Source organism: Erigeron canadensis, chromosome 2 (assembly GCF_010389155.1).
Source record: "Erigeron canadensis isolate Cc75 chromosome 2, C_canadensis_v1, whole genome shotgun sequence".
In the NCBI taxonomy this organism is placed as follows: Eukaryota; Viridiplantae; Streptophyta; class Magnoliopsida; order Asterales; family Asteraceae; genus Erigeron; species Erigeron canadensis.
In genome coordinates this window covers 33,068,056-33,090,463 of record NC_057762.1, presented here as the reverse complement: position 1 = coordinate 33,090,463, position 22,408 = coordinate 33,068,056, and the positions used below count along the sequence as shown (strand labels likewise).

At 32.8% G+C, this 22,408-nt stretch overlaps 4 protein-coding genes across 4 annotated transcripts; 2 read left to right on the top strand and 2 right to left on the bottom strand.

The window, feature by feature from the left end:
* The first annotated feature begins 1,371 nt into the window (after positions 1 to 1,371).
* Positions 1,372 to 2,619, top strand: LOC122588120 (scarecrow-like protein 3). Its single transcript, XM_043760256.1, has one exon. The coding sequence runs from the start codon at positions 1,372 to 1,374 to the stop codon at positions 2,617 to 2,619; it is 1,248 nt and encodes a 415-aa protein (XP_043616191.1).
* A 1,398-nt stretch (positions 2,620 to 4,017) lies between these two features.
* On the top strand, positions 4,018 to 9,993 carry LOC122587070 (probable tRNA (guanine(26)-N(2))-dimethyltransferase 2). The gene is made up of 12 exons (XM_043759143.1): positions 4,018 to 4,324; positions 5,720 to 6,013; positions 6,126 to 6,213; positions 6,499 to 6,620; positions 7,047 to 7,186; positions 7,301 to 7,373; positions 8,093 to 8,181; positions 8,263 to 8,368; positions 8,470 to 8,682; positions 8,898 to 9,092; positions 9,257 to 9,334; positions 9,435 to 9,993. Exons 1-12 carry the CDS (start codon positions 4,160 to 4,162, stop codon positions 9,675 to 9,677), a joined length of 1,806 nt encoding a protein of 601 aa, XP_043615078.1. The 5' UTR covers positions 4,018 to 4,159; the 3' UTR covers positions 9,678 to 9,993.
* On the bottom strand, positions 9,910 to 11,409 carry LOC122587071 (probable UDP-arabinopyranose mutase 1). The gene is made up of 4 exons (XM_043759144.1): positions 11,092 to 11,409; positions 10,672 to 10,922; positions 10,423 to 10,591; positions 9,910 to 10,348 (listed from the first exon to the last, which is right to left on the bottom strand). The coding sequence occupies exons 1-4, from the start codon at positions 11,407 to 11,409 to the stop codon at positions 10,025 to 10,027; spliced, it is 1,062 nt and encodes a 353-aa protein (XP_043615079.1). The 3' UTR covers positions 9,910 to 10,024.
* Positions 11,410 to 13,587: 2,178 nt separating this feature from the next.
* On the bottom strand, positions 13,588 to 18,964 carry LOC122589730 (cytochrome P450 85A1-like). Its single transcript, XM_043762057.1, has 9 exons — positions 18,774 to 18,964; positions 17,284 to 17,605; positions 16,540 to 16,689; positions 16,210 to 16,455; positions 16,024 to 16,110; positions 15,840 to 15,918; positions 14,550 to 14,659; positions 14,320 to 14,444; positions 13,588 to 13,808 (listed from the first exon to the last, which is right to left on the bottom strand). The coding sequence occupies exons 1-9, from the start codon at positions 18,962 to 18,964 to the stop codon at positions 13,721 to 13,723; spliced, it is 1,398 nt and encodes a 465-aa protein (XP_043617992.1). The 3' UTR covers positions 13,588 to 13,720.
* Positions 18,965 to 22,408: the final 3,444 nt, after the last annotated feature.

Here is a 22,408-nt window from a genome sequence, read left to right as displayed (position 1 = left end):
TGGATAGAAATAGAAATATAGAATAAATTACTTTTGAACAGTACTGTGCCACATGTTTCTTTAATCTAATCATCTAATTTAATTTAATTCAATTAATACAAAATGATAAACTCGAGGAACGTACGTACGATTAAAAAAAAAAAAAGAATTTGGCTAAAACTTAAATGACAAAACCAACTTCGATGAGGTGTTTAATATTATTTTGCATAAAAAACACTGAGAATCTTTTGTCATCTAACATCTTTATGGAAGCTAGTTACTAGTTAGCATCTACAACTTACATAAAAGAGTTATCTTAAAACTCAATCGATCGGTCATTATATTTATTTTTAATGGTAAATATTAATGGGAATGATAATTGTAGTACCTTAAAATTCTTTTTGAAAGATCAAATTTGATTAAAACTTTGTGTCGTGATTCGACAATGAAAAATTTAGCATAAATTATTTAAACTGGGCCCGTACTAGAGAGTTTATTTAAAGTAATGCATATACATTTCAAATATCTGATGGGAGAAAAACCTTTTACTGATTCGCCTGAAGACACGATAATTAATAGATGTAAACTCTTGAATTCTTCAAGATTCGAACCTGAGGTACGTAGTTACCAGGCTCAAACCCTTTATTTGGGATGCTACATTTGCCACCGAGGTTTGAGGTTTCACCTCAATGACTAGTACCTTAAATCATGGGAATTAAACTAAACCCTTACAAAATTAAGAAATCGTACATATTATACATAGTGTAGTATACATAATACGTATTAAGTATTACTTAAATAGTTATCATATACGGTGTACATACGGGTCTAATACTAGCTAGCTAGTATATTATACAATAAGTTAAAGTTAATTAATAGATGTGGATCTGCCGTCTTAACACAATGCCAAATTTATTATTTGTATTACTATGAACTCTATCGATCCATCCATATTCGGTAGACTATAATCTTGGCATTACTCATTTAAGAGTTTCGTTAAAGACCAATGTTTCAACATGTGAAAATGGCTTCTTCCTATCAACATTACTCTACTTTTATTAGGCCAAGATTAACCTTAATTGATACAAACCAAACGAAAATTCCCAACTCACCACAAAATTCCGTTGTCCGAGTTCTATGTCTAGCCCGGCACTTGTCGTAAATTTGGCCCGTTTCCCCACCTCTACATGAACTGACAAACGCTAGGAAGCCATACAAGATTAAGACATGTAAGATGCTTATAAGAACTAGATGCCAAATATTCGCTTTAAGTCATACATTTAAGTCTTTTTGATTTCTTATAATCACCCTTCTATTAAGCATCTATCTAGAATCCAACCATTTGAAGAAAAATAGTGGTGGAATTTCTATGAGTTATACTTTTACACCAATATGAAACCAGATGTGACCCTTTCCTTAACTCCACCATCAACTAATCTTGCTAACTCATTTAAGCCCGAAGAAAATGGTGTCAAACTCATCCAACTCTTGCTCACTTGCGCTAACCATGCATCCTCTGGTGATCTCAATCGTGCAGACACGTGCCTTCATCGCATATCACAATTGGCTTCCGCTAACGGTGACTCCATACAAAGACTGGCTGCTAGATTTGCCTCTGCATTGGCAAACCGAATAGTTAGGCGTTGGCCTGGAGTTTATAAGGCCCTCAACCATTCAGGGTCCATGAGCACGAATCTTGGGTGGGCCCGTCTGGCTCATTCTAAGTTCTACAAATCATTTCCTTACATGGCTTTTGCCTATGCTGTTTTCTCCCAAACCTTGGTTCAATCTATGTCTTGGGATCCAGTCATCCACATCATTGATATGGGCTCTGGTGACCCGCAATTATGGGTGTCGATTCTTGAAAAGCTTGCTCAGGGCCCAATAGGCCCACCTCAGGTGAAGATCACATGTGTAAGTGATAACAAGATTTTGCTAGAGGATTTAGGCATCACACTTTGTAAAGAGGCTAAAGTTTTAGATATGCCATTTCGATATAACCCTTTAAATGTCAAGTTAATGGACCTTACGCAAGATATGCTTGACGTAAGGCATGGTGAAGCATTAGCATTTGTATCAATTCTTAATCTTCATGTATTATTAGCGGAGGATGACCGTGTTGATAAACATTTTAGGGTCAACGAGAATAGCAATCCAATAACGGAAAACAATAAAATGGCACAATTCTTAAGAATGTTACGCTCTATGTCACCAAAATTGGTATTGATAGTTGAACAGGAGTCGGATCACAACTCAACTCGTTTGGTAGACCGCTTTGTGGAGGGATTACATTACTATAGCGCGGTGTTTGATTCAATAGATACCACCTTCACTAGAGGGGAGCTTTCGGATGAAGAACGGATCAAGATAGAAGATATGGTCGGGAAAGAAATCTCAAACATTGTCGCATGTGAAGGTTTAGAAAGGGTCGAGAGGCATGAGAGAATCAAGAAATGGGCTGGCAGGTTTTTACGGGCCGGGTTCAAGCCCGTGAACTTGTGGTTTGAGGCCATGGAAGAAGCCAAGCTAATAATAGAAAGTTGTGGGCCGGTGGGTTACAAAGTTGTTACTCATAGACCAGGGTTGATGATTTGTTGGCATGATCGGCCCATCTTTTCAGTTTCAGCATGGATTATTTAATTTCAAATTTTATATGAAAATAAATAACAAGTACTAATGTAGTTTGCAATTCTTTTCTTTTTACTGTTTATATATTATATTTACTATTTACTATACACGAAAAAGTAAAGTAATCATCTTAAAATTAAAATTCTTTATATTTTGAAGTAAAATAATGTTTTCGTGTCCCTTTTGAATTTTATAAAGTAAATCTGTGAGTGCTTGCAAATTATCGATTTATGAATGATAAATAGCTAATTACCACTTATACATGCATCTAAAATTTTGTTTGCTTCTGGTCCATCAAAAGCTCAGACTATCGCCTCATTGATATGGTTGTTTTGCAAAAACACCAATGTTACTCTATCATCATTAAGAAATAAATTAAGGGAAAGAGATAGAGCACCATGCATGTAATTAGTGGAAACATCTTTTTCTAATACAATTTGAGTTTACTAGTTCATTAAGCCCCCGAGTTTTCATACATTTTCATAGTTAGTATTTAATTATTTTTAGCTCCCATACCCCATAAACTTTTGGATCCGTCACTGAGATAGTGTAAAGCGTGACTATCTAATGCCCTATTACTCTCTACAAAGAGATCTCGGGTTCAAATCTTGCTAGCTATGATTTTAAAAATAAACATTATAAAATTTGGAAACATTGTTTAGATTAGTGTATTTACATTTTAGTCAAAAAGACTCGTCCTGTTTAGATAATCACAAAAAGAAAACCTTAGTGTATGTATATTTGAGTCAAAAGACTTGTCTTGTTTAGATAATCACAATAAAAACCTCGTTGTTTATTGTTTAGATAAATGAGTACTTTATAAAGTTTTGTTTTCATAAATGGCTTGGACTTTGTGCTCTCAATGGTATTATTCTTGATTCACAAGAAAACACATGTAACCGTTCTTTTATGTCATTTCAGGTACTTTTTTTTCCATCTCTCACTCACATCCCTCGTTACAATTTTGTTAGCAATGTCATTTCTTACTACAAATCGATAAATAAGAAAACAAATTTTCTCATAAAAAACAAACTTTCTATTTAATGCACCTTTATTTCTTTGTTTTTTTGCACGAGAGCCCATCTCCCTTTGTCTATCTCTCGCGTATCTCTCAGCAATGACAACGATGTCCTACTAAGAGATCACATCTCTCTCGAGATATCTCTGATCCGTTGCCACCCTAATATATTTGAGAAACCATAATTTCTGAATAAAAAATACATGGATAAATTTAGATAATTAACCATAAAATTATTTAAGATTTATGTAAATAAGTAAACAGAAAAGTTTTTTCCTTTTTTTATTACCAAAAAATGGAAATACCGAAAGAAGAAAAACATGTTTTTTAAAAATAGGAAAATAGGGTTTTTGAGTTATGACATGAACAACTTGCTACCGTACACAAACTTCATTCATATTCACATCATACATTTACTACTTTCCAAACAATCTTTACCGAAAATAAAAAATAAAATAAAATAAACGTCACCACTTTCCCCAATCTCCCGCCGCCGCCGCTGCCGCCATTCTCAGCTAGAAAAGAATAACAAAAATGGGCAACGCTGAGGAGACAAAAACAGGGGAAGAAACAACAAATTTTCAAATTAATAATAATAAAACGGCACCGTTTGATATGAATGATTACGCCATTATCAAAGAAGGCGAAGCTGAGATTTTAATGCACAAGAAGAATAAAGTCTTTTACAATAAAGCCCAGGTAAAATTTATATATCTTTTTGAATTATTTTTCATAAATTTCTGAACTTTATGATTTTTTGGATGTAAATTATGAAAACATGTTATGGGCATGATGTATATTGTATCTCTATTGCTAAAGTTTATTGCTTTTTGCTGTTTGGTGTAAGAATTAGGAAGTTTCATTAAATATTTCAATATCAATAGATAATTTATATATTTCTTGAAGTAAGAAAAATGCCAAATACCTTATTACCCGTTAGACGATTTATTCGGTTTAGTTCGTTATAATTTTTAATGGATTCTAAATCTAGTTCTGCTAGCCACTTGGGGAAGTCGTTTAGCGGGTGTTTGGATGTATCTTTTGAACAGATAGTTGTGACTTGAATGATCAGAATGAGATAATTGTTAGTCATATTAGTATAAATTAGTTGAAGTAACAGATATGTAGCAAGTTAATCGTTGTTCACCTTCAATGCACACCCCATTTCGTTCAAGAATGCATCAAATGTGAAGGCATATTCTATGAAGTTATTAATCACTTGATGAGGACATGAGGTTTGATTGAGGGATTTGAGGTAGTGTTTTAATTTAGTTAAATTATGACAAATGGTTACTAACTGCTTCTTAACATACATAATACTATAATAGTTCATCTGCCTCGTGAAATTTGCATTTTTTTTCTTCTTTTTGGAAAATGCTTTATGAAATTTGTAGTGCTTACTTTTGATATAAGTTTAAGTTAAGATTATTATATATATTTTCGTCATTCATGGTCTTGATTTGAGTGCGCCATGTTTTGTCTTGATTAAGGATTTTTTTGATATTTGACTAGTAGTCAAATATTTTGTTTCATACTTTTATTATGTGCAAATCCATAAGTTGTAATGTTTCTGCATTAGATGTATGAAGGTATTTGATAAGGTAAGATTGTGATGACTACGCTTTCATATACTGAATTTTCTTTTTGCTGCAATAACCATAAGATATAGCTACATGTACAGATTTTTTATGTGCTATGATGTTATATACTTTGCTTATGTATCTTTGGCAAGTTAGTTTTCTCTATTCCTGTGTTGTTCATACTTATATACATATGTGGTTATCCTAAATCTAAAGTTTAATGGGATCAAAAATGCAAACATGGAAATGTATTTTTTTTCTCTCCACGACACTAGCCCGGTACCTTCAACATTTTGGTACAATATTATTGCATAAATTTTTGAACTTGTCTTATCTTTTGTAAAGTTGAATGTGGTTATTTTCAATGTTGTGAAGTTCAATAATATTTTACGAACTTTGTAAGATTAGCTATCCATAAATGTGAAGTTATATTGGAATGAGATTTTAAGATGAAAAGTCGAGTAAAAAGATTAGGGGCTACATAGTTGTGACACCACATGTTTATGATTGCCAGGTCAACAACAGAGACATGTCGATTGCTGTATTGAGGACATTTATTACTAAACGGAAAGAAGAACACGAAGTATTGCTGTCGAAAAGAGAAAAAAAGGGTTCGAAAGTATCAGAAAACAGTGCTCCTGAATCAGAAGCTCCAGTGGAGCTTACCACACAAAATGGAAGTTCCAATGGTGAAGTTGAACCTTCAGAGGAGATACCTGAAGGTGAACCATGTAGCAATGGTGATGAACCTGAGAAAGCACTAGAGGGAAAAGACCACAGAGAACTGAAACCACCAAGAGTTCTTGAGGTTCTCACGTGTTTGTTGTATTTTCCATGTACTGCTTTGTTATGTGACAACTCAAGCCTATCATTTGTGTATTTTATTCTTAGTTGATGTAATTTTCTCTTTTGCTTGGTAGGCTCTGTCAGCTAGTGGATTAAGAGCTCTTAGATATGCACGAGAAATTGAAGGGATTGGACAAGTTGTGGCACTGGACAACGATAAAGGTGGATCATGGTTTTTTCTGTTTATACTAACATGCACGCATGTACGAACCCATGTGGAAACCATTTGTTTAATTTAAAAAATAACAAAATATAAATTAATTCTTTTGTTGTGGTGCTACCTTGCTGTTCTGGATTTCAAATCCATACGATTGAATCCCATCATGGGACAGTGGTAGTGCTAACATTGATAAAGTCTTTTGGTGTTGAACTTTCGAACAAGTATGTGTATTAAAAATATGGTGCCATTTTTTTTGCATCGTGATATATATTATGTTTTTTGTGCAGCATCTGTGGAAGCTTGTCAAAGAAACATTAAATTCAATGGATCAGTGGCGAGTGCAAAGGTTGAATCTAATCTTGCTGATGCTCGAGTTTATATGCTTACTCATCCTAAGGAATTTGATGCGGTATGACTTCAAGTAGCAAGTAGATTACTATGTATATATGATTGTTTGGATTTTCATCTGGAAACTGACTATATGATTTGTTTTGCTATAATGTACTTTTAATGTGTGAGTAAATATATATACTTTCTGATTATTTGACTATCAAACATTAAATAATTAGTTTTGTACTAGCTGCAAGAAATTCGTTAACGAGAGTAAAATATAATTAGTTCACATTGAAACAAATCTACAACTACATTAAGCAAGTTGAGTATGTCCAAGCACTATCTCTTACTTCCCTTTTAATACAGTTGATAATTTCTAATAGGTTAAAATTGTTATAATAACTTTTTAAAAATCACATGCAAATATATGTGTATGAATCTATTCATCAATAATGATCTGTAAACCTGTTATTTATTAGAACCATCATTCATGGAATTTCAGGTTGATCTTGATCCATACGGTTCACCGTCCGTATTCTTGGACTCTGCAGTCCAATCAATTGCTGATGGTGGGCTGCTAATGTGTACGGCAACTGATATGGCAGTTCTATGTGGAAGCAACGGAGAAGTCTGCTATTCTAAGTAAGCATAGATATTGCTTTTGATTTTTGAAGAATTATACTTCACATTACTGGCATTATATAATAATATCAGATTTTCAAAGTGGTCCTCATCTCATGCTAATTCTTGAGCTAGGTATGGTTCGTACCCTTTGAGAGGAAAGTACTGTCATGAAATGGCGTTGCGGATTGTCCTTGCATGCATTGAGGTAATACTTTAGAAAATCTTTTTGCTTTCAAACTCTTTACATTTTGCTTTTTCAATGTTTTATTTAGATGCTTTTTGGGACTTGTGTTGGTTTGGTGGTATTGCGTTATGATGTGTATCAAGATCAACCTGAAAATAGAGAAAGAACAAGATAAATTACAATAATAACCGACAAAGTCGACTGTTATAACTTATTTAGATAATCTGGGACAATGCTCCAGTAGCCCTAATCTGGTATAATGCTCCAGCTGCCCTAATTTCCAAAGAACAATAATAATAATAATCTCCCTCCTTCAAACTGATGGCACAGAAGCCTTATATTTAAACATAAACATCACGTAACCTAACTTGGACCCAAAGTAATTACCAATTATAATTAAATAGTACTGTAACTTGACACTTAACCACCCTAGACTTTCTTTCTGCTCTAGGTACGTATCACGTTAAAACTTAAAACCAAACGAATCAAATTAATTATATTTATAAATATTAAACTGTATTTAGTCATACATAGACTTGACTTTGGCACGTAATTGAGTTTAGTACAAGATAAAACATTTTAATAAAATGTTTAAGTCGGTTTTGTAAAGCCAAATATTTACAGTTTACTTGGCTGATATAAGTAAAAAGCTATTGTACCAGATATATCTTGATTTTATTTTGAGGTAGCTGTAGAGTCGTTACGTTGTTAAATGATATTGATTCCTTTCTTGTTTGCAGAGTCATGCAAATCGGTACAAGCGGTATATCGTCCCTGTTTTATCTGTTCAGATGGACTTTTATGTTCGTGTATTTGTTCGTGTTTACTCGTAAGTATCCCTTGTGCATTTAGCCATTAGTTACTAGATTGTCACAGTTGTAGCATTTACTGACCTATGAGATAAATGCAGTTCAGCAAGTGCAATGAAGAATACACCACTGAAGCTCTCGTACGTATATCAGTGTGTTGGTTGTGATTCCTTCCATCTCCAGCCAATTGGTAGGACTGTATCCAAGGTATGCATCCTTAACGTTTAGATAGGGTAGTTAGCCATTTTGACAACCTTGAATTTTCTGCAACTAACTTTTTTTTTTCCCTTTCATATCTTCTTTTAAAGAACACGAGTGTAAGATATCTTCCTGGTTTTGGCCCCGTCGTACCACAAGAGTGCAGTGATTGTGGTAAGAGATATAACATGGGTGGACCCATTTGGTCTGCTCCCATCCATGATCAAGATTGGGTGGCATCCATATTAGCAGATGTGAAAGCTATGAAGAATCGCTATCCTGCTTTTGGTCGGATTTCTGCTGTTCTGACAACAATATCTGAGGTAGAGTTAATTTTGCCTATAATCTTAATCTTTAAAAGGGTGTTTGGATATCATTCTAAGCTGAGCTCATACAAGGATATCATTCGGCTACAAATTGGTTTCCTATCTTGCATGTTACTTGGATTTCACCCACTATAACTAATTTGATCTGTTCAGTACTCAAGTTAGATTTTGCTGCTTGTAATCTAATTACGCAATACTTGTCCAACATTCAGGAATTGTCCGATGTTCCTCTTTTCTTGAGTTTGCATAATCTATGTGGAACCCTTAAGTGCACATCCCCGTCTGCAGTAATATTCAGGTCCGCCGTGTTAAATGCCGGATATCGTATTTCTGGAACTCACGTAAACCCATTGGGGTTAAAATCCGATGCTCCAATGGACGTCATATGGGATATTATGCGTTGTTGGGTGAGTGCTTATTATTGTCGCCACAGTTTGGTTACAATCATCCATCATTCAAGAGTGCATTATTGACACCGACTAATCGTATTTTTTTTTTTAGAACGGCAAGATTTTATTAATAAAAAATACAACTAGCCGACTAATCGTATTTTACTTCTATTTTTATCAAGGTTAAAAATCATCCTGTGAAGGAGCAATCACCTGATCAGTCCGGAAGTGTGATTCTTTCCAAAGAACCTGTTCTTCAGGTATCTCACACCTCACTTTGAATTTTGTCCTTTTATTTGCATCTTATATCTATCATTTTCTTATTCTTTGTATATTTCTACAATTTGTTCTGTCCATTAGGCTAATTTTGCACGAGCAGTTGCATCGCTTAGCAAAGCTCAAGCCAAGAAAGTTGCACGTTTTCTTCCCAACCCCGAAAGACACTGGGGCCCAAAACTTAGAGCAGGCCGCACTATAACCAGCAAACATGTCTCATTATTGGGAGCGGAGGCAGTCAACGAGGTTCTTACTAATGGTGAACCAGAAGACGAAGAGCCCCAAGCAAAGCGTAAAAAGACAGAAGACCCGAATTCCAATTCATGAAAAAGGGATGATTAGAAGCTCGGCGAGTTGGCGTACCTCTGGTATGACGTGTTATTTATTTATCGGTGCAACTTCTTTATTGGAGTTTAGAAATTTTGAAGTTTTGTGGTTCTAGTTTCAATTTTGTGTTACAGTTTTTATTGAGGGAACCCTTGTATTTTCAGAAGTCAAAAACTTTATAATACTACAAACACTAATGTTAGAAGTTCAGTGCGACCACACAGGTGTCAATTGATACAACTAGGTCACTGGAGAGTCAAAGGAACAAAAACGATGAATGTAAACCATCTTTTATTATATTCCCGGTTGTCCAAAATGATGTTCTCTGTATACATGTATACTCCTCTTCACTTGCTATTAGTTGCCTTGGCGGGTGGATTGAGCTCGTCCCAAGCATCGATCCATGTAACCATGGCGTCCCCAAGCTTGACAAAGTAAGGGTCGATTTTCCCGAGTTTATCTTTTACCTGTTTTGCTAATTCTTTGTAGCAAGACTGTACTGTGGTGCAATCTTTTGGAAGAATGGCGTCTTGGAAGAACGGTATCATCTCTTCTTGCCAGAATATTCCTTTGTATTCCTTTTTTAGGTTCACAAACGGGTTGCTTGCCTTACTATGCCAAATGTATGGTAACCCTGTCTTGATCCCGAGCCCCAAGTGGTCACATATAACCTACAAAACCAACACATTTTTAGTAGAATGTAGTTATCAGGTCTAGTTTGCTCTAAGAGTCGTATTGTAGGTACCTTGACACACCAGCCAGCCCACATGTCGTCGTAGCGGCCAATGGGCTGACCGTCACCCATGAGCCCGAAATACATAGCTGGACCGATGAGTTGTCGATCGAAGGCCAGGTTCATTCCACACATAGGGAACAATACACCCTTCGGAAGTGTCATGACTGCATCAACATACCTAAAAGGAACCCAAACCAACATCTTTCACAAAAAAGAAGACATGAATCGATGAGTGTGGCCAGTGGTTCGACAATGTACCTGGTGTTTCTCTCTCGGGGCTTGACAAGCTGTGTTGGTGCATCATAGTCTGGGATGTTGAGCCAAAGACCATGAGACACAGCTGTTGGAACACCCTCCCGGAGACTAAAAGGGTAGCCACGGACAAAATCTGCACCATCTGAGAAAGGGTCGTAGAGGGTGTTGAAGAAATAAGGAGTGGCAGGGTGGAGGAGGTTATTGATGTGTTGTCGTAGTGCATCTATATCCTTTCCCGTCGGGTCCTTTGCAACCTATATATCGATACTATCCAGTTAGGACAAATCAAGTATCCAGTTAGGACTTGGGACAAATCAAGTGGAGTTGAAATGTAAGTAGTATATTTTCATTAAGTTTTAGTCTCTCCAAGCATATATGGATCTTTAAAACAACAAAACCGTAATGAAAAAAAAAAAAACTCACAAAACAATCATCATCAATGGTGTAAATATACTTCTTCTTAGAAACCATGTAGCCAAAGCATCGACAAGCGGAATCCTTGAAAGAAATACAAGAAGCTTTCGGACCCAAGATTTTGTTTATATCGTTACGATTATAGAGCTCATAATCAAAACCATCAGGAACCTTGATGTTCTTAGATGGATCACCATCTTGAACAATGATCAAATGATATGGTTGAAAGAATGGCCTCCACATTTCAAGAAAATCGAGGTTTCTAATCGTGGGTATGACGATATCAAGTTCATCTTTAAGAGGGAATTCCGAAGAAGAATTTGCCATTATTGTTCAAAAGGAAAAAACCCTAGGAAATAAGATGTTAATGGTTATAAGTAAAAGAGAGAGATTGTTTTATATAAGAAATGCAATCGAAAGCGAAAGTCAAGTGAGATAACATTGGACTCGGAGCTTGCAATGGCCAGGATTTGTTCCAAGTGCATGTATTTCCCTACTTTATTGCTTTGCCTTGTGTTTGTGCTATACCACTTCAAATATCGGAATTCTTGTAGAGAAATCATAATAAAGTGATCAATCAATTATACAATTACACAATTAACATGTAAGTTGTCTTAAACCCTTATTTTTAGATCGAACGACAAATTATCTTACGCTTATTTCTAAACTATATAAATGTCTGGGTATCCAGGACTTCAGAACCGTCCAATAAAGCACCCCAATATCTCCACATATATATAATATTCAAAATCATAATGCTTTCAGAAAAGTTTGCTAACAACTTTAGTTGATTATTATATTTTTAGCTAGAATGATTAGGCTTATACTTATAAGAACTTACTTTTAACCCACTTCTAACACTATTCATCACTTCTAGACACATCAAGAACACCCCCTCCTTATAACCCACTTTTAACACTATTCATCTATTATTATATTATTTTATTTTTTATTTTTCACAAAATTAAACAAACACAACATATTATAAATAAAACACATTTTATTATTAGAAAACAAATTACAACACTTATAAAAAAACATAAAACACATTACATTTATTTAAAAACTTAAACATAAATTGTGGAAAAACTGAAAGTGGTTCGGTAGCGGTTGAACGCTGCTAAAGGAGTGTATATCCCGCACTATGCGGAGAAACATTTCCTTTCGCATTCTAAACCTTCTACGAAACATGTCGGGTGGGTAGGTGCAGTTAGGTGCAAAGTAATGCTCGTATAAAAGTTTTGCAGCACCAAGGTGATCTTGATAAATCACCCTTCTAGGTACCTTGGGTGCTGAAGAACTTGAAGCTGCTTGCCTTTCGTTTTCTTCTTCGTCGAAGATAACGTTAAGACAAGCGGTTATGGCCTTGGGATTGAAAACTGCATTCATCTGGGAAACAGCCTGATTTATGGATTCATATTCGGTTGCTTCAAAATCAGAGCTAGAGGAAGAGGATGCTGATGAATTAGACATTTTTCTGGGGTGATAGCTAGAGATGGTTTAAGATAGATAGAAGTGTGTATGTCTGATAGTGTAAAATAAAAGGTTAGTGTGATAGTGGTATATATAGGAGGAGAAAAAAAAATTAAAAAATCATGAAACTAGCCGTTGGATTTCAAATTTTATTTGAAAAAATCTTTTTTTTATTGTTTTCAACGGACAAAACCTCAAGCGGGTCCCACCACAAGCTCTTCTACCGCGTTCGAAATGGGACGCACAAGCCAGACGCAGCGCCTAGACGCGGCGGTGCTAGTAACGTCCGAGACGTCTAGCGCGTCCGACGCCGGTCAGACGCGTTATAAGTATCGGCCTTAGCGCATGACAATGAGGCCACTGTGAGTAATTACATACGTTTGATGTTAATCCTTTTGCTACACCGAATGGTAAACCGTCTACCGGCCCGTTTACTACCATATGGAGTTGTAAGTTGTTAATTGAAGTGTCACACACGTAAGATGATGGGTCAAAACAATTAGTTTTAAAATTTCGCGTATGTCTATGTATATTTCTTTATAAAAAAAAACTATATTCTTTTTTTGTTTTTAGAACGGCATTCTAATATATTTCTAATCCTAAATTACATGCATGTCTGGGATAAAACCCAAGACTCTCGAAAAATCCGTATTAATCCACCCCATAAATGTTGAAAGTGAGACTCGAACTCAGGCGGATCCCTCAAAGGTCAAAGACATTACCAAACTATATTCTTACAATGACAATTGTTATGCTACAAAATTAAGTTATTGTACTGTATTACAATTAAAGTCAAATGAGTGTATATATGATGCAACATATTGTATCTAAGCAAAATAAATCGTTGCTACATATAAACTGGATAAACTGATTAATGAAACAAAACAAGATTACAATGTAAGTAGTACTAAATAAAAACAACGACATATATATTAAAAGAAAAGCCTTTTTTCTAAATTGTGCATCAGAAGATTCAGAACCATTTAATCAAAACTTAATAAACTTAATAAACTACATTGCTAGAGGGTTGTTTAAATAAATAAGTAATACAATAAACCAAAAAATGGTCCTTGTGTATGAAATATTAAATCTCCACCAATGGGTTGGTTTTATTAACCGGTGTTTCTTTTTATTGAAGGATTTGATGAAACATATGAAGTTGGCATTAGCGAGTAGAAACTCTTATGTGTAGTCCATTTATTGCTTCAACTCTTGGAAACTTGGTTATTTTGTGTTCTCCTATTTCTTCCCATCTGTATCAAATTATTAATTCTCAAAATCAGCACAAGTTTTAGAATATATAGGTCAACGTCAATCCATTCATAAAACAATTGAAAAATCATTATGATACTGGAAAAACATAATTGCTGCTACAGCAGCATGCTACTACATTTTCACATCACATATCATACCCACATGATTAAATATTAAATTAAATTTGTTCAAAAAAAAATTAAATAATTTTTTTAAAAAGATTATAAGAGGAGCAGTATGCCACTAGAAGCATCAAATAGGGGTAATGATATATGTGTTGTTGGCTGCACCAAAATTAGGTGCGGCGAGTTACAATTCAAGGATTAATTGTGCATATTTATAAACTAACAAGGTTATATTGTAACAGTTTCTTTATATATAGAAAAAATGATAATTTGTTGCACGGTTGTAGGTGATTTGAGCATTTAAAATGTATATCTTAAAACTCCATTGAGATGTTTGTAACAAAAAAAAAAGAGCTATAACAACATTTGTAGGTGTTCGAATTACCTGTAATTAGTAACGAAATAATGAAGGAACGTCGAGATTTCAATAATGCCAAGTTCCTTTCCAGGACAAAGGCGGGTGCCGCCTCCAAACATGAAAGAGTAATTTCGGGCTTCCAAGGTTTCATCCTGCATTCCAAAATCACAACATTGATTTGTTTATTTTGTTCATTAAAGATAAAAGGAAGTACTAACATAAAATGCAGGGAAAATAATATGGACTAACTTAATTACCTGCAGCCATCTACTTGGATTGAAAGTATATGGATTTGGAAATAGACATGGGTCATAATTGATTTCCCTTGTATACACATATATTTTCCATCCACGGGGAATTATATAGCCTATAAAAAAAAAGAAGCAAAAATTACTTGTTTCAATATTTTACATTGTTTTCCAATACAATAAAACTACAAAGGAGAAGGATGTTAAAAAGAGATTCAACAAGTCGAAGAAAAAAAACAAAGGAAAAGGATTAGCTGGTTGGTTGGTCCTTGGGCCTTTTTAGTTGGGTCGTCTAGAAATCAATTAAGCCCAAAACGAAAGATATGTTTATTTTGATTTTTGACAACAACATCTAGAGGTGGGCAAAATATCCGGTTCCAAAAAAACCGATTTGGATTATCCGAGAACTGGAACCGATTGCCCGGTTCCTCAAAAACTGATCGGTTCGGGAATGATTCTACTTTTGGATCCAAAAATTGGTTCTTTCCCAGTTCCAAACGGTTCCGAACCGAAAAAACTGAAAAAACATGACAAAAACCGGTTCCAAACTGTCCAATCCAATGCCCACCTTTAACCACATCCGGCCTTTGTGAAGATTGGACCCCTTGATAGTAAACGAATAGCAATCTGACATGTGTATCAAGGATACGCGGCTTTACTCAAATTTAATAAAGATTTATCTTTGAAAACGAGCGGCAACCGTTGACTTCAAGCATTTCTAGATTTTTGCATTGTGGTGCAACTGACTTCCATCCAGAAAAGTAGGAAACAAATACTATAAAAAGTTTCTTTAATTGTAATATCAAGAAAACTGTTACAACAACAAGATTTAACATAACATTGATAGACAAACACATAAAACGCTTTCATCAATATTCAAGTATTACATTCAGTTACTTTGATTTTTAATTATATTATATATTTGAATTTACTAATTTGTTATTTTATAATTTTAATTACATTCTTTATATTTGAAATACCAGTTTGTTATTTCACAGTTTTTCATGGATTATATATATTTAATCTTATCTTGAATATATAGCAATCTGTGTATTTAACACGAATCTAAATTTAGTTACTACTATAACATTCATTTAACATCAATTAACTAAATAAAATAGCTTTTGAAATTACTGACTCAGTGCTAAATTGTTACTTGGGGAGCTTTGATACTTAATGATTTTGGATTTAAATTTTATTGTAAGCAAAATAATGTTCACTGAGATATATAAATTTTTTTGAATGATTTAAAAAAAAAAAAGACAAAAAAACAAAAATTTACCGTCAATGAAAACATACCATTGAGTTCCACTTCCTTTGTAGTTTTCCTCAAAACCCCATTCACTATTGTAGCCAATCTTGATGTCTCAAGTATGACCTGCATTATTCACAACTTTTTACTATTATAAAACATTTTCTTAAATTTGTCATATATGTGTATCCATATAAATTAGTTGAAACTTAGCTAAAATAAATACCCTACCGCACGAGTGAATCTCATGGACTTATAGTCATCCCAATCAAGTGGGTCTTGAGGCTTTTTCTTCTCTCTGATTTCTATATGTTCTTTCTACAATATTACATATATGTTAAATTAAAGTTTCATTTAAATTAATTAATTACTTCATTCTCAAGTTAATGTAAAACTATATAAAAAACATGAACTCACTCTAAGTTCTTCAAGAACTCCTGGGTGATCATGGAGATACTTGACAGCCATCATAGAAGTAGTTGATACCGTCTCATATCTTGAATAGAAGATCGTGATAGCTTGATCGATTATTTCTTGATCATTCAATTTATATCGATTTTCATCACCATTCATTAATAAACTAAGCATATCTTCATGGGTTTTGTCCGAATTTCTTCTATCCTCAATCAATTGCTTTACAATTTTAACTATTTTCTTTCTTGCCTGCAACATATATAATAACCTACATTTCAATCTAATTTACTCAACCAATACTATGAAATGAAGGAAAATAGATAATGTTTTTACATGTAAACCGCGGCGGTAGTTTGTGCATGGTAGGTTGATAGGAAGTGAAAAAGTTCCCAACACAAGTTTAAGGAATTCAGTGTTGAGTTCCTTTGATAATGGGGTTGATTCGTTCCCAGCAAACTGTTTAAGTGATAATAGATGAGTCATCTGTAAAAGAAACCGAAAAAAGTTAATGGATATAAAGAAACTGAGGTTGGAGGGCCTTTTCTACCATTTAGGTAGAAAATGGAAACAGTATCTCTTCTCATGTAAAGGTAAGGTCTGCCTACATCTTAACCTCCCTCATATATCGTCAAAGTATTGGGGCTCAAAACCCGCAAAATGCGGCACTAAGTAGTTTTAGTTTCTTTCTTTCTTTCTTTCTTTGATATAAAGAAACTGAGGAAACAAGGGAAATAAAAACAGAGGAATTAATAAAAGAAGGGTTAATTAAGGTCATCTCCTTGACTTCTCATAAACTTATATGGATATCACGTCAGCTAGATTAAAACTAGACTTGGAGAGTTGAAAAAGTTATTATTAAAGAAGCTAAAAAGTATGTGAAATATGAAACAAAGTTGTTCCAAGGGAAATTTCACAAAAATGTCAAATGGTCAATATACTTTTGGAAAATTTAAACTTAATATTTAAAAGTTAGACAAGACAAGTTTGAAATGTTCAAGTTCTAAAGACAATAAACTTTGTACAAAAATCGAATATGATTCACTTTTCTTTGTAATAATATTAATGCAAGAAACAAACCTGTTCTGTTTTTTCTTGAATGTCAATGACTTGATTAGTCCAAGTACTCAGATAGGTTCTGATGAAATCATCAATCTGTGGGATGATTTTGTGTTTGATGATGGTAGGGTTCATAAGATGTAGGTATGAACCTCTAATGTTCTTGTGATCAACCCCTTGAACAGAACCAATGTTTGATTTTCCTAAAATGTCAACCATGGATTGTGGATAGCCTGGAACAAACCCTTTGGATTCATTCATGAGGATGTATGCATTCGTCTCTGGATCCATTGATACAACTGTAGGGCATCCCAATAAATGGGATTTGAATACATTTCCATACCTATATATCATAAAGAAAAAAAATGGATAAGTTAGCAACAAAAAACAAATCCACTAATTAACCCATATGTTAGAATTAATAGTTTATTTGAGGATTGAGGCATCAACTATGTTTGGAGAAACGACTCGTATGCCTACACAATGCAGCGACAATGATGCAGGTAGCGGGCACGGGGTGGTAGTGGCAGTGTCAATGGTGACGGGTGGCAGCGGTGGTGGCGATAGGTGGTGGCGGAGATGGTGGGGGGGGGGGGGCGGCGATGGTTGTAAATATAAAAGTAATTGATGTTAAAGGAGATAGTGTATTATTTTAAGGATTGAAGTATTTATGTTATAGATTATTTCATTAAGGGTATTATAGGTACATTAGTTGGCGATGTTTAAATTAATAAATAAAAAAAGAGACATTTTTAATAGTTTTGAGTTGCAATTAGAGATTTCGGTAATGAGTTTTTCTTTTATATAGAAATATAGATGGCATAGTTGTTACTTGTTAGAACGTTGATTAATAATGTAAGTATTTGTATTTTGTACGAGTAAAAGGGACGTGGCATATAAACAATAACAATATGTTTCTCCATGCAAAATTAAAACTCTAATGCGTTATCCCTTTATAAATGTTGCATTAATATATGGTGATGTCGTAACGAAGAAAATATGTAGTCTCAATTTAATATTTTCACTTCAACTATATGGTCATTAAAATTTAAAGACTCTCCAACCCGGCCATATAGCAGCACGATAATTTTGGCCATTTAAATTCAGTGCCGTCTTTGAGGAATTATAGACCTCGGCCGAGAAAAGAAAAAGGGGTCCCGGAGGATAGGTGCAATAATTATAATTATATAAACTAAGATATAAAAACAATGATAAATATTATAGCAAATTGGTACCTGAGTTTTTTTTTTAAGTACTATTGTTTAATTTTTGGATAATTATTAAAATTTGTAACGAGCTTAATTAATAACATATATTTTTATATAAATACATAAAAGATAAAAAGTCGGGCCCCTTAAGAAATCGGACCTCGGCCGGTCGTCCATTTCGTCCTATGCCTAAGCCCCACATGTTTAAATTTAACCAATAATATAAAGAGTCTTTAAGAAATTAAAAAATAAAATAAAAGCAGGCTTTTTTTTGTGAGTTTTACAAAGAAAGTAAAGAAAAACCTTGTTCTTTGATTTTTCATAAAGCTTGGGCCTTTTTTGAGGAAGTTAGTGGTCTCACCAAGAAGTGGCCAGCCCATGGTACCAGGAGGTAATCCTTTTTTCTTATACTTCATTTCATTCCAATTTAAAAGATAAGAAATTAAAAGCCAAACCCCCAAAAAACCACCAATTATCAATGTAAAAACCGCCATGGATATAGGCATTCTTTCAATAATACTTGTTTCTTGAAAGTGGACTTTGAGTGGGGACTAGGGAGAAGAGAAAAGGGGGGTTGATGAAGATTTTGCATATGGGTTGGGTGTGTATAATCATATGATATATATAGTGATCTTAGCAAGGAAAAAGGTTAAAAGAAGCCTACTAATCCATGCACATGCAATTAATTGACTAGAGAAAACTGCTAGATAAATATTAAATTAAACATTAAACATATGGGAAAATATATACTTAAAAAGCATTATATATATATATTGTTTCCAGTATTCCTACATTTGAGTGATGAAATATTAACTTTATTCCATCATTTGATTGAAGAAAACATCTGTCATGCACAATCTCAAGCATTAAATGATTAAATATATACATTTCATCTTTGAAAATTAACTTTAACTTTTTTCTTTTTCTAATGAGAGCTTGGTGATAAATACTTTTAAAAGTTAAGAGAATGATATGTATTAATGCTAAGATAAAATTTAATTAATATCTACAATTATATTTGCACACATAATGTAATTATACACTGTATAATGATAATAATATTTATACTTTTGACCAATAGTGTGAAACCCTAATGATACCGTCATCAGGTGACTATATGGACAAAGATTCAAAACTTGTCAAAAACAAGTGGAAATACTATATCTTATGATCTCATGTGTGAGGACGGTGATTTACTGGACATGAGTTTTATGGAGTGTGTGTTCTGGGTGCCAATACGGTACATGGGACCAGAAGGTTCCCACCCATTTATTCTTTCTTTTCTAAATATTTATACTTTTATTCTAAATGGATACATTTTGTTGTTATTACTGCTAGTCATAAAGTTTTAGTCATATATACATATATACTATAACATACATTTAAGTTTATCATATAAAGATGGATGATCATGTAAGGCTATTCGGTATATAAGTTTATATGTGAATTACCCACATATTTATTTTTTAATTTATAAAATTCATGGGGAAAACATTTATTTATTAAACAAAAAATACAAAAAGAATTAATATGTGACGAATTTCACACATAAACTTAGGTGTCATACAACCTTATATTCACTTTTCTATATGTTAAATATAACAATTTTGTAAGTATATTGTTTGATTCGAGCTACAACCAAACATGCTAGTTCTGAATTAGAACATATATAGTCTAAATTAAATTTTAGGATAAATGCTATAGTCTAAAAGAAAATCTCTTCCACTCGAAAGTTTGTTTTAAATATCGTTGTCGTGTATAAATCTTATTGTGATTAATCTTTTTAAATAATAAATTTAATCGCATATTTAATAACTTAATTTAAAAAACTCAAGAGTTGTTATTGGTCAATTGACGACTTCTAATATATATTAAGATTAAGATTATTCAATATAATTAGGTTTGTTATCCCTATGTTATAATGTATTTTTCAAAAACTATTAGTAACGAATGAAAAGTTATTTGGTATTTTAGATAATTAACCAAATAACAAATTACTTACTAGAAATATGATATATATCTATTTATATTTTTGTATAAAAGAGGAACCCCCTCCACAAAATCTCAAATTACAACTTTAAACAATAAAAAATATTTTTTTTATTCACCAATTTTTAAATTTATACCTAATATACCTTTAATCCTTTTAATAAAATAATTTACAATATATATAAATTTTCTAACCCTTAGAATAACTACACTACCATCTGTAGTTTCGTTTTTTTAACGACATCAAATACTTTTCATTCACCGCTATTGCTGCTCCCATTTCCGCTACATGTCGTCGCCGTCACCACCATACCGTTGTTGTTACCGTCATCGCCGTTGCATTGTACGGACATACATCTCATATATATAATATAGCAATAAAATAGCTAATAAATAATTTTATTCTATAAACAAATTAAGGTTAATGTGATGAAATACATTTTAGTTTGTCAAATGTCTATTTTGTAACATGCAGTTTACTAAACTTTTTTATTTTTTAAAAAACCCACACGTAGGTTCTAACGTCATCCTCATTCACAACCCAACCAACTTATACTATTCATTATAAACTAGTTTCTTTCTCTTCTATATATTCAACTCAACTAAATCTAATTTTTACACATATTAACAACTCAACCAATCTATATTTTTAATAAATATGCTATATATTTCCTATATTCATTTATTGTCAAAATTGAAATAATTTTTTTAAAAAAAACTCAAATTATTTATCTTCATAAATAAAAATAATTTAATTAGAATAAACATATTTCACATTCATGATACATACAGATTCAACAAAATAAATAATTCATTTCACATTATCTTATCTTAATCTTAATATATACTATAAGACAGTTGAACTAATGACTTATTAACCAATCAAATCGTTCAATTTTATCAAATTGACTCTCGCTTATGTCATCATTTAGATTAACTATAAATTAAAAATCCTAATAATCATTATCCAAATATATTATTATATTAGTATTTGTATTAATTTGTAGAACAAGTCTCATTAATTTACACTTTTTTGTTTTTCATCAATAATTTACATTTTTTAACCCTAAATACTTAATTTATATATATTTTTAGCCATCAATTTGAGAATTTTTTTCTTAATTTTTTTATAAAACATTACAAAAAGTATTTATATTTAATTTTTTAAATTTACAATTGTTACTCAAATCAAAAGTTCTAATTGTTATCAAACAATATGAAAACAATCTTAATTGTTATCTAATTATCATAGGAGAGTGATTGAAAATAACCATATTAATGTTATGGGTCGTATCATGATCAAACACATATATATTTAAATGTCAAGTACAGGATCACAAGTATGTTTATATTTTAATTCTTAATAATCTTTCATAATAATATCACATTATGAGTACAGTTGATTTCAAAAAATTATATAATAGAGAAATTATTGTAGTATGCGCCTTGTGGATTGACAACGACAAACAATCCCATCAATATGTATCAGTTAATAATGATAGTGATGAACATGTGGTTATTGTACTACAACTTGCAAAGTATAACACTTAGAATCGTATATTTTTAAAATTATAAGTTTTAATGAATTAAATATATGAAGATTTAATATTGATAATATCGTAAACCTCGTGTCCAGGTAGTATGCGCCTTGTGGATTGACAACGACAAACAATCCCATCAATATGTATCAGTTAATAATGATAGTGATGAACATGTGGTTATTGTACTACAACTTGCAAAGTATAACACTTAGAATCGTATATTTTTAAAATTATAAGTTTTAATGAATTAAATATATGAAGATTTAATATTGATAATATCGTAAACCCCGTGTCCAGTGTGGGACACAGATCTAAAATCTAGTATATAAATTAAATGATAATATTTCGAAGATAAAAAAGTATTAAAATAAAAACTTATAGCATTGCATGTTTGACTTTCCTTACAAA